The sequence below is a fragment of the Podarcis vaucheri genome (genome assembly GCF_965113315.1).
Source record: "Podarcis vaucheri genome assembly, chromosome: Z".
Classification (NCBI taxonomy): domain Eukaryota; kingdom Metazoa; phylum Chordata; class Lepidosauria; order Squamata; family Lacertidae; genus Podarcis; species Podarcis vaucheri.
In genome coordinates, this window is record NC_138758.1 from 21,414,016 (window position 1) to 21,426,181 (window position 12,166).

Sequence of the window (12,166 nt, forward strand, 5' to 3'; positions counted from 1 at the left end):
CTTCTTCTTCTTCTTCTCCCAGTGGCTTACCAGGCTTAATTAGGCATGCAAGCCAGAGTTCTCCCACCACACCTTTAGTCCACACTGATTCACAGTAGCTCTTAGGGTTTCAGATGGGTCTTTCTACCTACAAATGCCAGTGATTAAATATGGGAGTTTTTGCATGGTAGGTCTGGAGGTTCACACACACACACACACACACACACACACACACACACACAGAAAGAGAGATTCAGCAGTTCTGAAGTCTGGCCACTCCTGCTGTGAACTGAAGGCACCCTTTTCAACAGCAGCCTCCTGGGTCTGGCAGCTTATTTAGGCTCCCACCAAAATGGAGGCCCAGCAGCCTCACATCACAATTGATAGTTCTTAATCTAATCTATCTCCCCATTTGTGCTTTCGAAAACTAACTTTTAACCTCTCCGCTTGATATTGGCAATCGGGGGGAATATCGGAGCACTTTTCAGTACAAATAATTAAAAAAATGGATCGACAGCACCCATGCTACAAAAAGAGCAAGTAATTGGGATTTTGTTTTATAGCAGACAGAATAGTTGGGTTGGGGAGGGATTTGTGAGACTGCAAACTTCTGGGTCCTTTCAGACCCCAATACAGTGGTACCTCTGGTTAAGAACTTAATTCTGGAGGTCAGTTCTTAACCTGAAACTGTTCTTAACCTGAGGTACCACCTTAGCTAATGGGGCCTTCCACTGCTGCCACGCCACTGCCGCACAATTTCTGCTCTCATCCTGAGCAAAGTTCTTAATCCTAGGTACTATTTCTGGGTTAGCGGAGTCTGTAACCTGCAGCATCTGTAACCTGAGGTACCACTGTACTCGTACCTTCCAACTGCTGCCTTTTTACCATGATATGTCCCAAAGTAGTTGTCCCTAGTAAAAGCACTCTCCTCAACCCATTTAGGAGAAATGTTTTTGTGTATTCCAAACAGCCTTCGCTGACCTGATACCCTCAAGATGTTGTTGGACTACAACTCACATCAGCCCCACCCAGCACACACTGGTTGGGACTGGTGGGAGTTGTAGTCCAACAACATCTGGAGGGCATCATGTTGGCAAATATTGATAGCATGCATGTATGTGCAGTAGGAATCTCCAGAGTTACTAATTTAAAGAATTTATGTGCTGCTTTTAAGAACAAACCCCTTGTAGGCAGCTTCGAACAAAACTAGCCAGAACATGGCCCTTAAGCTCTGTTCACCTGATATGGTGTCTGACCTCTACCTATGACCATGTCTCCAGAATCTACCCCAACAGACTAAGGGCAGGGGAGAAATTTGGTTCAATTCCTCTCTAGGTTGTTCATACTGAAACAATAGATGAACCAAAACACAGCTGTCTTTCAAAATCCACACTTCTCCAAATTTTGCAACACAGTCCTCCAACCCCACCCCAATGTACAAAAATGCATACATTATGAGAAAGTGTGCATTAAAAAGCACACATCATTGTATACATGTGATGTTAGTCAAAATCCATAAATATTCTGTAGTTTCTTGCGCAATACAGTTGTTTTGCCTAATTTTCCCTCAAATTGGCTTCCATCCAGTTTAAAGACATAAGCCACGTTCAGTTCCCAGTAAGGCTGATGTGTGTACCTTTGAGACAGCCATTGCACATGTGCAGATGACAGCTTCATTAAAAGGAGTTCTGGGCACTGAAGGTGTGTGGAGACAGGTAGTGTTCATTGGATGAAGACATCCCAGCCCCCAGCCCCCCCCCCGGTGTGTACAACAATGTGCAAATTGAAACCTCACTGCATTTTAAGCTGTTAGTGTGTATGCAGCCAGCGATACCAAAAAAAATACACATTCAGCAAATTTGTTTGCAAACACACACACAAAATGCACATTAAAATACTGAAGAATTTTTGTGAGACCCTTTTTCTTAAAATACAAACTCACTGAGAAATGTGGGAAACTGAACCAAAGAGTGGAAAGATGAGAAACTAAGCAAAAATAAAACTGACAGATCAACCCATCCCTATGTCTGATGAGCACCATACAGTGATAGATTCAGAATGTGCAGCAGTCTCTAGCAATGCTAAGATGCAGATCTGAGGCTACTACATTGAGATGTGCGCACACAAGCATACATACTTAACTGTCCACACATAGGGATACTTACGGTTGGCCTCACCAACCTATCTGCTGGCTGGGGATGATGGGAGTTGTAGTCTAAAACATATGGAGGGCACCAGGTTGGTATTCCACAGGTTGGTACTGCTAGAAGTATATCCTAAAACTATATTGAAATGAAATTGGGGGAGGGGTGAAATTGACTCAAAGGGTTGATTGTCAATAGAGAAATGATACCGTCTCCTGTGTAATTAAATGCATTGTATTAATATGTGCATAATGCAAAATCAATAAATAATGAATTACTCTTGATTGTAATTGAATGTTTTCTTAATTTTATTGTCAGCCATGATAAATAATCAGTCCTTTTATACTGCATTAAATTAATTAGAGTGTCATTTCTATTACATACATCAGCAGTGAAGTAATGCAGTGACATCTGTTTCTAATGTCTCTAAGATGTGGCATTCCTTATTAAGTATTAGGTATGCTCTTTTGTGATTGACAGCTCTGTTGATGTTAAGGGAGGGGTGGGGAGAATGCTAAGGTGGGGGGGGTGGATTTACATTCCATGCAAGTGTATAGAGGCAACCAACACATGACATTTTGAGCACCAACATTCACTGCCGTGTTGCAAAAGTTCCTGGGGTGCACTTCTCAGAGCTAAAAGCTACATGCTGACATCCACTGTCACAAGAGATAGTGTGCTATGGTGGTTAGAGTGTTGAACTACGACTGGGGTGAGCTGGATTTGAATCCTTATTCACCAGCGATGTCGTTCAAAAGTCTGAAGTGCAGGCGCTCAGTATGACAGCTTCCCCTTATACACAAATAGTCATGCCCCCCAAGCAGAGTCCCTAGTCACACACCCAAGGGGAATCCAAAAATGCAGTCATTGTAGTAACTAGAGTGTTCGATTAGGATCTGAAAGGTAGGATGTATAATAATAATAATAATAATAATAATAATAATAATAATAATAATAATAATAATGTACAGTGGTACCTCGGGTTACAGACGCTTCAGGTTACAGACTCTGCTAACCCAGAAATAGTACCTCAGGTTAAGAACTTTGCTTCAGGATGAGAACAGAAATCGCGTGGCAGCAGTGGGAGGCCACATTAGCTAAAGTGGTGCTTCAGGTGAAGAACAGTTCAGTTTAAGAACGGACATCCGGAATGAATTATGTTCTTAGCCCAAGGTATCACTGTATTACTAATCACTTTCCATGAGGCATCCTGAGGTGATTTACAATATAGTAACATATACAAAGCAGTTACATATACAAAAACAGTTAAAATCTATTGCAAATTTCTCTCTCTCTCAAATACACAAACATAGCATAGTGGCCAGTCTATTAGGATCACACAACCGTAATAAAATTACAATTTGGCAAGCAGTGTTTTTAATGTTGTGCACTGCCCTGAGGTCTTTTGATAAAGAGCGGTATAAACTGTAGTAGTAGTAGTAGTAGTAGTAGTAATACATTTTATAATCATCATCATTAATTAGCCTAGCAGACTTTGGCTGTAGAGACCTACGTTCACATCCCTGGCATGCCACTATCTGACTTTGGGCCAGTCACTGTCTGAGTCTAGCCTGCTGAGCAAACCTACCGTATGCCGTCCTTCAAGATCAAAATATTGGCAAAAAAACCTCCAGTAGATGACAGCATCACTCCTGCCATAGACAAAGTGGCAATGCTACAATCCTTCTTCATAATCCTGCCCCACTACATCACTGTTGCTCATGGCATCAACAAAGTGTTTTTGCTAGTGCTAGGATTTCTGTTTGTGCAACAGAATCATAAAATCACAGAATCGTAGAAGGGAACCTGGGGTCATTTAGTCCAACCTCCTGCAATGCAGGGACCTAAATGAAAGCATCTGTGACAGGTGGCCATCTATCTGTTATTGCACCTGTGATCACTCATTCTTGAGTGGCCACTTATGCTCCTAAGAAGTTGGGCTCCAACTGCTCAGGAATGGCATAACTAGTTGGCACTATCGGAATTGAGCAGACATATTGCTCCACCAACTAAGAACGGGCATGCACACACACACACACACACACACCCATCCACAGAATCAAGAGCTATCAATCTTTCCTTGTCCTGGCCAGGTGAGCTTTCCTGTGTTGAGTCAAATTAAGCCACAGGCTCCAATCCTGGTGGTGTCCTGTCAATGCCTTTAAGTTTCAGATTTGCAACCATACTCCCCTGGAGCCCAAAGACTTTGGTTTTCCAGAAGCTGCCCAGCAGGTCATGGAAGTAATGGCACCAGATCACCAGTCAGCATAATTTATGGACAGAATTATGACAGTATCTGGTCGTCTTCGAACCTCCGACTTGCGTTCTTGATTAATGAAAATGTTCTTGGCAGATGCTTTCACTCCTGCTCCCCATCCACTGCATCTTCCCCAGATCTGCTCCAAAGGGTTGGGAGGGGGCCAGAGAATAAGGAAAAGGGAGTTCTGTGGCACAACTCAAAGCCCTTGTGCTAGTGGAAGCACGCTGTTTGAAACCACTTATGGTGTTAGGGCTGAAACTAAGCAGCTTGTCCGAGGTGCATCAGAGCTGAGGGGCACACCACAGCCAAGAAGATCCACTGTTGCTCAGGCAAAGGTCCAGCCCAAAGAACAAGGCTTTTAGAGCACATCCTGTCCTGGAGGGCCAGTCACCAGCTGGGGTGGCTGGTCCAGACCTTGAGAAGATGTTCCAGGCCTCAGTAACAGCAGCCTGCCACATACAGAAAAGATGGTTCCCATTTCTTGCTGCAACAACTCCAGATGTAGGTCCAGCCACTGTCACAGCCTAACCTTCTGAACAGAGTGGTTGTGAGCATGGAGGGGGGCAGCCAGGTACACTTGCCCCGGGCCTCAGAGAGCTAAGCTGGCTGAGATGGGGTGGGGGGCCTCCAGGGGCTGGCTGCTTTTTTAATAAGAGTTTACTACTTTATTCTAACAAGACTCCCATCCTGGGCCTCAGGCAAGCTGTACACAGGGCTGGGTGGAGGAACCATGGGTTCCTTGCAGGAAAAGTGTGCTAAAAATGCCATCAATAAGTAATGCAGCAGAGGATGCAATGTTGAGGTTGAGACATGATTCAGGGCTTTCAGGGCTTTTCGTTGCTTCTGTTCTCTGCTCCCCAAAGTAATTATGTGTGCCAATTACTGATAGAGGGTGTGGGGAACTGAACAAGGAAGGGTTTTAGATTGTCAAAGGCGAGTGCAGCCGTGCTTCTCTGTCCTAGTTGACTCGGGTGCAATCAGATTGTAAAATATATTTTGCACTGGTATGCTCTTTTTCTATTTTTTTTATCTCTTTAAAAAAATAAACAGCATTACAAAGACAGAGAAAAGCAAAAATGCTAAGGAACCATGGGGATAAAGAACAGCACAAATCATATATCTTATTCTATGGCAAAAACCCAAAACCAATAAAGTTAACTCAAGAGTTCCAGATCTCACAAGGAGCCAGTGTTAAGTTGCTGCTGTTGGTGTTCATTTGAACTCAAGGTTAAAATCCCGCAAGTATCCAGCCTAAAAAGTACACAGTGTAGTTGTGCCTTCCAATGTTCAAAGATGGAGTGTAACTTTTTTCCAGAACAGCAATGTTCCAAACATTATTGCTCCAGAGCAAAAGTTTATAGAATCAGAAACTGTAGATCTGGAAGGGACCCCAAGGGTCAGCGAGTCCTGTAATATTTTCCATTTGGGCACACGATAAGGGACACAGATGATGAGGGTAGGGTTTGGGTTGGTTCATGTGGGGAAAGGCAGTTCTTGGTGTATCATCACCACCATCTCATATGAAAAGCAAAGCAAAAAACATAATATATAACATATCCTGATAACTTTTCTGTAAATGTCAGATTTATGGATGGGTGTCATTTTTTAAAAGGGTGTAAGGAGCAACAAGTTTTCATCATTTCATGATAACCCCATACATGAAGCTGAGACTGCATACACCTCATACATTTAATACCCCTCCCCACAAAGAATACTGTGAATTGTACTTCTTACAGAACTACAGTTTCCAGCACTCTTAACAAACTACAGTTTCCAGGATTATTAGAGGGTGTTTTAAATATATGGTGCATAATAATGAATAGAGTTGGGGCAATAACACAACCCTGTTTAACACCTGATGCCATGTGCTAAGAGGAAGGGACGCATGGCAAATCCACACCGTGATCAACTCCCGCCTGGAAACCAATGTCCCCACTGTGGAAGGTCGTGTGGATCCAGAATTGGCCTCCACAGTCACTTACGGACTCATTGTTAAAACCGTGTTTATGGAAGACGATCTTACTCGGCTGTGAGTGATCATCCAAGAAGAAGAAAGAAAGAAGAATGGTGCATATCTCTATTTCTGGAGGCAAATGTTTCCGATCCGAAAACTGTTAGGTATTCTCTAAGACATTTTTCATCCTATTTTTCCCTCTCTCTCCCCTTGCAAAACATAATACAATCCCCAATTTGTGTTGTCTGTACAGTATCTGCCATTAGATTTCGTGCAGCCCCTGACCCGAAAGCACTGCCACCTAGCGGCAAGAAAACGCCTTGCTTGCTTTCCTCTCCATAGTGGTAAGGCAAACACGCAAAGAGGATGGGAAACAACACTCTGGTCATTGGACTACAAGTCCCATCACCCCTGGCCATTGGTTATGCTGAGTGCAGTGGATGGGAGTTGAAGTCCAACAATATGTGGGAGTCCAGAGATCTTTGTAGACAGACTGGGAAAGTATTATTTCAGCGGTGTTCTGCGATCAGTTCCTGATGGTACCTGAACGCTTCTGCACCTACTATAACCACTCTTGTTACATATAGAAAAGGGGTATTCTTTGCCACATTCTGTTTTAATTTACTCCAAAGTAGCCTGAACTCATAAAGGATATTATATAGTTGAAAAAGTTTCAGGGGGAAAGGGCAATCGAAATGTCAAGGGGATGGAGCAAGTCCCCTATGAAGAAAGTTTGCAGCATTTGGGACTTTTTAGCTTAGAGATAAAATGGTCCCCTGGACGGTTAAGTCCAGTCAAAGGCGACTATGGGGTTGCGGCACTCATCTTGCTTTTCAGGCCGAGGGAGCCGACATTTGTCCACAGACAGCTTTCCGGGTCCTGTGGCCAGCATGACTAAACTGCTTCTGGCACAACAGAGCACTGTGACAGAAACCGAAGCGCACGGAAACACTATTTACCTTCCCGCCACAGCGGTGCCTATTTATCTACTTGCACTGGTGTGCTTTCGAACTGCAAGGTTGGCAGGAGCTGGGACAGAGCAACGGGAGTTCACCCTGTCGCGGGGATTCGAATCGCTGACCTTCTGATTGGCAAGTCCAAGAGGCTCAGTGGTTTAAACCACTTAGAGAAAAGGCAAGTGACATGATAGATGTTTATAAAATTATGCATGGTGTGCAGAAAATGGATAGAGACACTTTCTCCCTCTCCCATAGCATTTGGAGGGGGGAGAGAATTGAGGGTCTTCTTCTCAGCATCCTTAACAAACTACATTTTCCAGGATTCTTTGGGGTAGGCCATGACCATGGAAACCAACTCCTAGGGGCTGAGGAGTCTTCCCCCCCCCCCCGATAAAAGATGGTGGGCATTGCCAGTGCTTTTTTTCTAAAAAAAAAGTTTAGGAGTACTCTCATTTTGATTCAAGAAAATCACCATTTTATAGTTCAAATCGGGGAACATAAATACAGTAAATGGACAAAAGTACAAAGATTCACAGAATGTTTTGGGGAACAGGTACCCCTGTGTCCCCCCAGAAAAGAAGCACTGGGCATTGCCATTCAAATGGCAATGCTGTGCCATTCAACACAATGCACAAGAACGAACAACTAACAATTACTAATAGCAGCAGCAATCGTATCATCTATGTTCCTACTGCAAGCATTCCTATGATGTGTTTTCTCAGAAGCCCTTGTGTGTGGGAAACAAAAACAGACCATTGGGGACTGAGCATGCCCAGAGGCCGCAGAATCCTAACTGCCTGTTGGGTGCAAGGAGAAGGAATGAAATGGAGTATCCTTAAAAGGGGCATGGCTGACTGGAACCCCAGACAACAAATCATGAGATTCTCAATCTCAGGGTTGTAGGCTTGAGCCCCACATTGGACAAAAATATTCCTGCATTGCAGGGGGTTGGACTAGATGACCCTCCTGGTCCCCTCCATTTCTACAATTCTGTGATTCTATGATACTTAAACATTTTGTTGCAGGTCCTACTTCTACATTGTTGTTTCCCAACTGTGCAGAATTGAAGCTATGAAGTATTTTTTTTTAAAAAAATGGGGAAATATTTTAAAAATTACAAACAACACCATAGTTTCCATTCTTAGACTCTTTCCTTTTAAATGCTTGTTAAAAGATGACAGCTACATTGTGAAAAGTTCAGGGGCTGAAGAAAGCAAGTACCAGCTTCAAGCACATTGCCACAAGAGAGAATCACAATGGCATGTGGGGGGAATATATATTTTAAAATAATTCATCTTGCATCAGCCACTTAGACTTACAAAAAAAATAATGATGATGATTATGTTGATGACAATGACAATTATAATCATCTCCAAATAATTCACTCCATTTGATTTCATACAAATACAAATTAAGATTTCACTTGTTTAATAGGATTGTGCCCATTTTAAGCAATCTTTCCCATTCTTCTCTCTCTCTCTCTCTCTCTCTCTCTCTCTCTCTCTCTCCCTCTCTCTCCCTCTCTTTTGAAAGCATGCCTTGAAAAATCTAACTTCTGCAGTAGGGAAGTCTCAGCAGTTCTGTCAAAGTACAAACACTTTGCACAGGAAGAAAAAAAAAACCTATCAGATAAATCTCATGCACTTCAAATCAGAAGTCAGCATCACAGAGCTCAGTGGGACATGCTCTTAAGTAAGCATGCACAAGATGGTAATTTCAATAGAGAAGATGCATTTCTTGAGCCACTCATTCACATTTCACTAACTGTTATGTGAAACATTTCTTTTTTAAAGTCAGGAACAACAGTGACCATATAATATCAGTGTCTGTGATCACACCTCTAAAGGTAAAGGGACCATTAGGTCCAGTCGTGGCCGACTCTGGGGTTGCGGCACTCATCTCGCTTTATTGGCCGAGGGAGCCGGTGTACAGCTTCCGGGTCATGTGGCCAGCATGACTAAGCCGCTTCTGGCGAAACAGAGCAGCGCATGGAAACACCATTTACCTTCCCACTGGAGCGGTACCTATTTATCTACTTGCACTTTGACGTGCTTTCGAACTGCTAGGTGGGCAGGAGCTGGGACCGAGCAACGGGAGCTCACCCCGTCATGGGGATTCGAACCTCCGACCTTCCAATCGGCAAGTCCTAGGCTCTGTGGTTTAACCCACAGCGCCACCCATGTCCCAATCACACCTATACCATGCATTTAATGCACATGGATTTCCCCAAAGAATCCTGAAGCTAGAATTTACTCCTCGCTGAACTACAGTTCCCAGCACCATTAACAAATTATTGTTCCCAGGAATATTTGGGGGAAGTCATGTACTGGTCTAGACTCACATCAACAACCATACATTTAATGCAACCTTATGCCACTTTAACAGTAACGGCCTCCCCCACAGAATCGAGGGAACTGTGGTTTACTATGGGTCTCATAACAACAACAACATTATCATTTATATCCCACCACTCTGGGTGGCTTACAGCACATAAAAAATGGTAAAACATTAGACATTAAAACATTAGACATTAAAAAATTCCCGATACAGGGTTGCCTTAATGCCTTTCAGCATCCTTAACAAACTTTTCCCCAATACACAGTCCTGATCCAAAGTGGGTCTCCTTCATCTCCACACACAGCTGCTTCTAACAAAAAATGCAGAGCAGCCTTTTCCAACTTGGTGCGCTCCAGACATTTTAGAGTACAACTCCCATCAGTCCCAGCCAGCACTGTGCTTGCTTGGGCTGATAGGAGTTGCTGTCCAAAACATCTGGACAGCACCAGGTTAGCAAAGGCTGATGTAGTTAGTTAGGGAGGTCCTACATGGTCAAGAGGAGGGGCAGCTGTGGGGTGCCAGCAATATGTTCCCATTGCTTTCAATGGGGCTTATCCTCAGGGAAGTTGGTATTAGACTGCAGCCCGATCTGAGATTTCCAAAGAATAAGTAGAAGACCGTGGAATGGAAGCATGTTAGGCAAACGTGAGCACAAAATCCCTGTGCTTGCAGTCTGCTGTGAACGACCTATGCTCATTTAAACAACCGCTTTTTGTAGAGAAATATGCAGAAGCAGTCCCTGGCAAAGGACCAAACTCCTGTGCAGTGATACAGATAGGCAATGTAAGACTCTGGAATTAATGGTCTTCCTTAAATGGTAGTGTGTATCACATCACCTTTTTTTTAGCCCTCCTGTGCATTTTGTTGAGCGGTGCCCAAAGTCCTGTGCTGGTGGCACTTGCATTTTCCACAGGAAAAGCAAAGGTGTTCATGCACCATGCATACAAGGGACAAGTATTTTCAACCCGCAGACCCACACGTCAGTACAAAATCTACTGTTCTGGCTCTAACGTAAGCTTCTTCCCAAGAATCTGAGCTTGCAAGAACCCATTTCTTCTGATGCCTTTATAGCTTTTTGTTTATGGTTTCTCTCTTGAAGCCTAAGTTAAAATACTGCATATGAGAGACATCAATTCACTCAACTTTATGGATCACCTTAAACCTTTTTTAATTGTATGATGATATTTATGGTGCGTTTTCTGAAGGAGCTTTTTAGCAGTTTCATAACTTTTTCAGATTAACAAATTCTCAGTTTTTCTCCTTCAACCCCCTTCCTTGTGTTAGAATTTTCTAAGCAAAAGGTTTTCTTTTCAAGGGCTGGCATTTTATGAGCTGCCTTCTGCTGACATGCAGCTGATGCCTCATAGTTTTTATTCCTAGGCACAACAGTGCAAGAAGAATAAGAATACGGAGTTCCACAACTTAAAATCTGTAGCTTTACACATTTCACACCACAGTTGTCATAAATTATACATTAGCCATATACCCCACTCTACACTTAACAAGATGGACTGGTGTGTTTTGAAAATGTTTGCTTCATATGAAGTATGCATCAGAAATATATCTTCCTATCTTCCTCTCTATATTTGCCACAGAGTTAGGCAATACCAAAACTGTGAGGAATTAAATATATGAATTCTGCGGACCCACATGTGTGGGTGAAAAACAAAGGGAAACAACTGGGTGCCTGGATTCAAATTGAAGGACTTGCACACAGACAGTTCCAGACAGAGTATTAAATGCACAAAAATATGCAGCACAGCGAAGCACTAGGACTATAGGTTGTTAGATCTGTCTTATCCCATTCAGCTGCACACAGCAGTTGACCTCTTTTTACCCCTCTTACAATGAGCAGATTGCACACTGTTAAGTAAGTTCAAAAGGCTTTACTTACAGATTCAAGGTCTCAGTCACGCATTGTTCCATGGAGCAGCCAGCATAACACAAGCAAAATACTGTGGGGTAGAAAGTACAGAATATAGTTCCAAACACATGCTGTAAGCTTGGGAGAAAGCTTACACATGTCCTGCTTGGTGGATTACAGGATGGAGAGCAAGAGACAGTCAAAGAGAAAAGAAGTAAGCTTCACTTCCTCCCTGAGAGGGGGCGTAACCTAGCTGAGTCTATCTAGCAATACAACTCTGTGATCTTTTACCCCTTCATGCACTAACTAGTTCAGTGCTTGCTAGTTTGCCTATACTGCATCCCCAAATTCGTCGCTCCAGGAGAGGGCATCCCACAGATACCACCCTTTCAGGAGATCCATTCCATATGAGGTAGGAATAAGGGCTCTAGAGTTGCTGCACCTGCTCCCTCCCTTTCCGTATCAGATGGGCACCATCTCTGTTGTCTTTTTGGGTGCTTCCTTTTTCAACAAGCCTTTTAAACTAAAATCTGTAGGTGAATCTGGATTGGATTTGAAATTGTTTTTACATATTTATTTTGTTTTTATTTAACAACATTTATATACCACTTGATCGTAATAAAACGGCTTACCAGAAATATTAAAATCATCAATAAAAACAGTATCCAT

The 12,166-nt window shown here is 43.0% G+C and overlaps 1 protein-coding gene across 1 annotated transcript in view; it reads right to left on the reverse strand.

The window, feature by feature from the left end:
- The window catches only part of DACH2 (dachshund family transcription factor 2), a 322,493-nt gene extending 310,806 nt beyond the window's left edge, over window positions 1-11,687 (reverse strand). Inside the window, exon 1 of the mRNA XM_082207563.1 lies at window positions 11,528-11,687. Coding sequence (XP_082063689.1) covers window positions 11,528-11,559 — 32 coding nt within the window. The 5' untranslated portion in view covers window positions 11,560-11,687. The remainder of the gene's footprint in view (window positions 1-11,527) is intronic.
- Window positions 11,688-12,166: the final 479 nt, after the last annotated feature.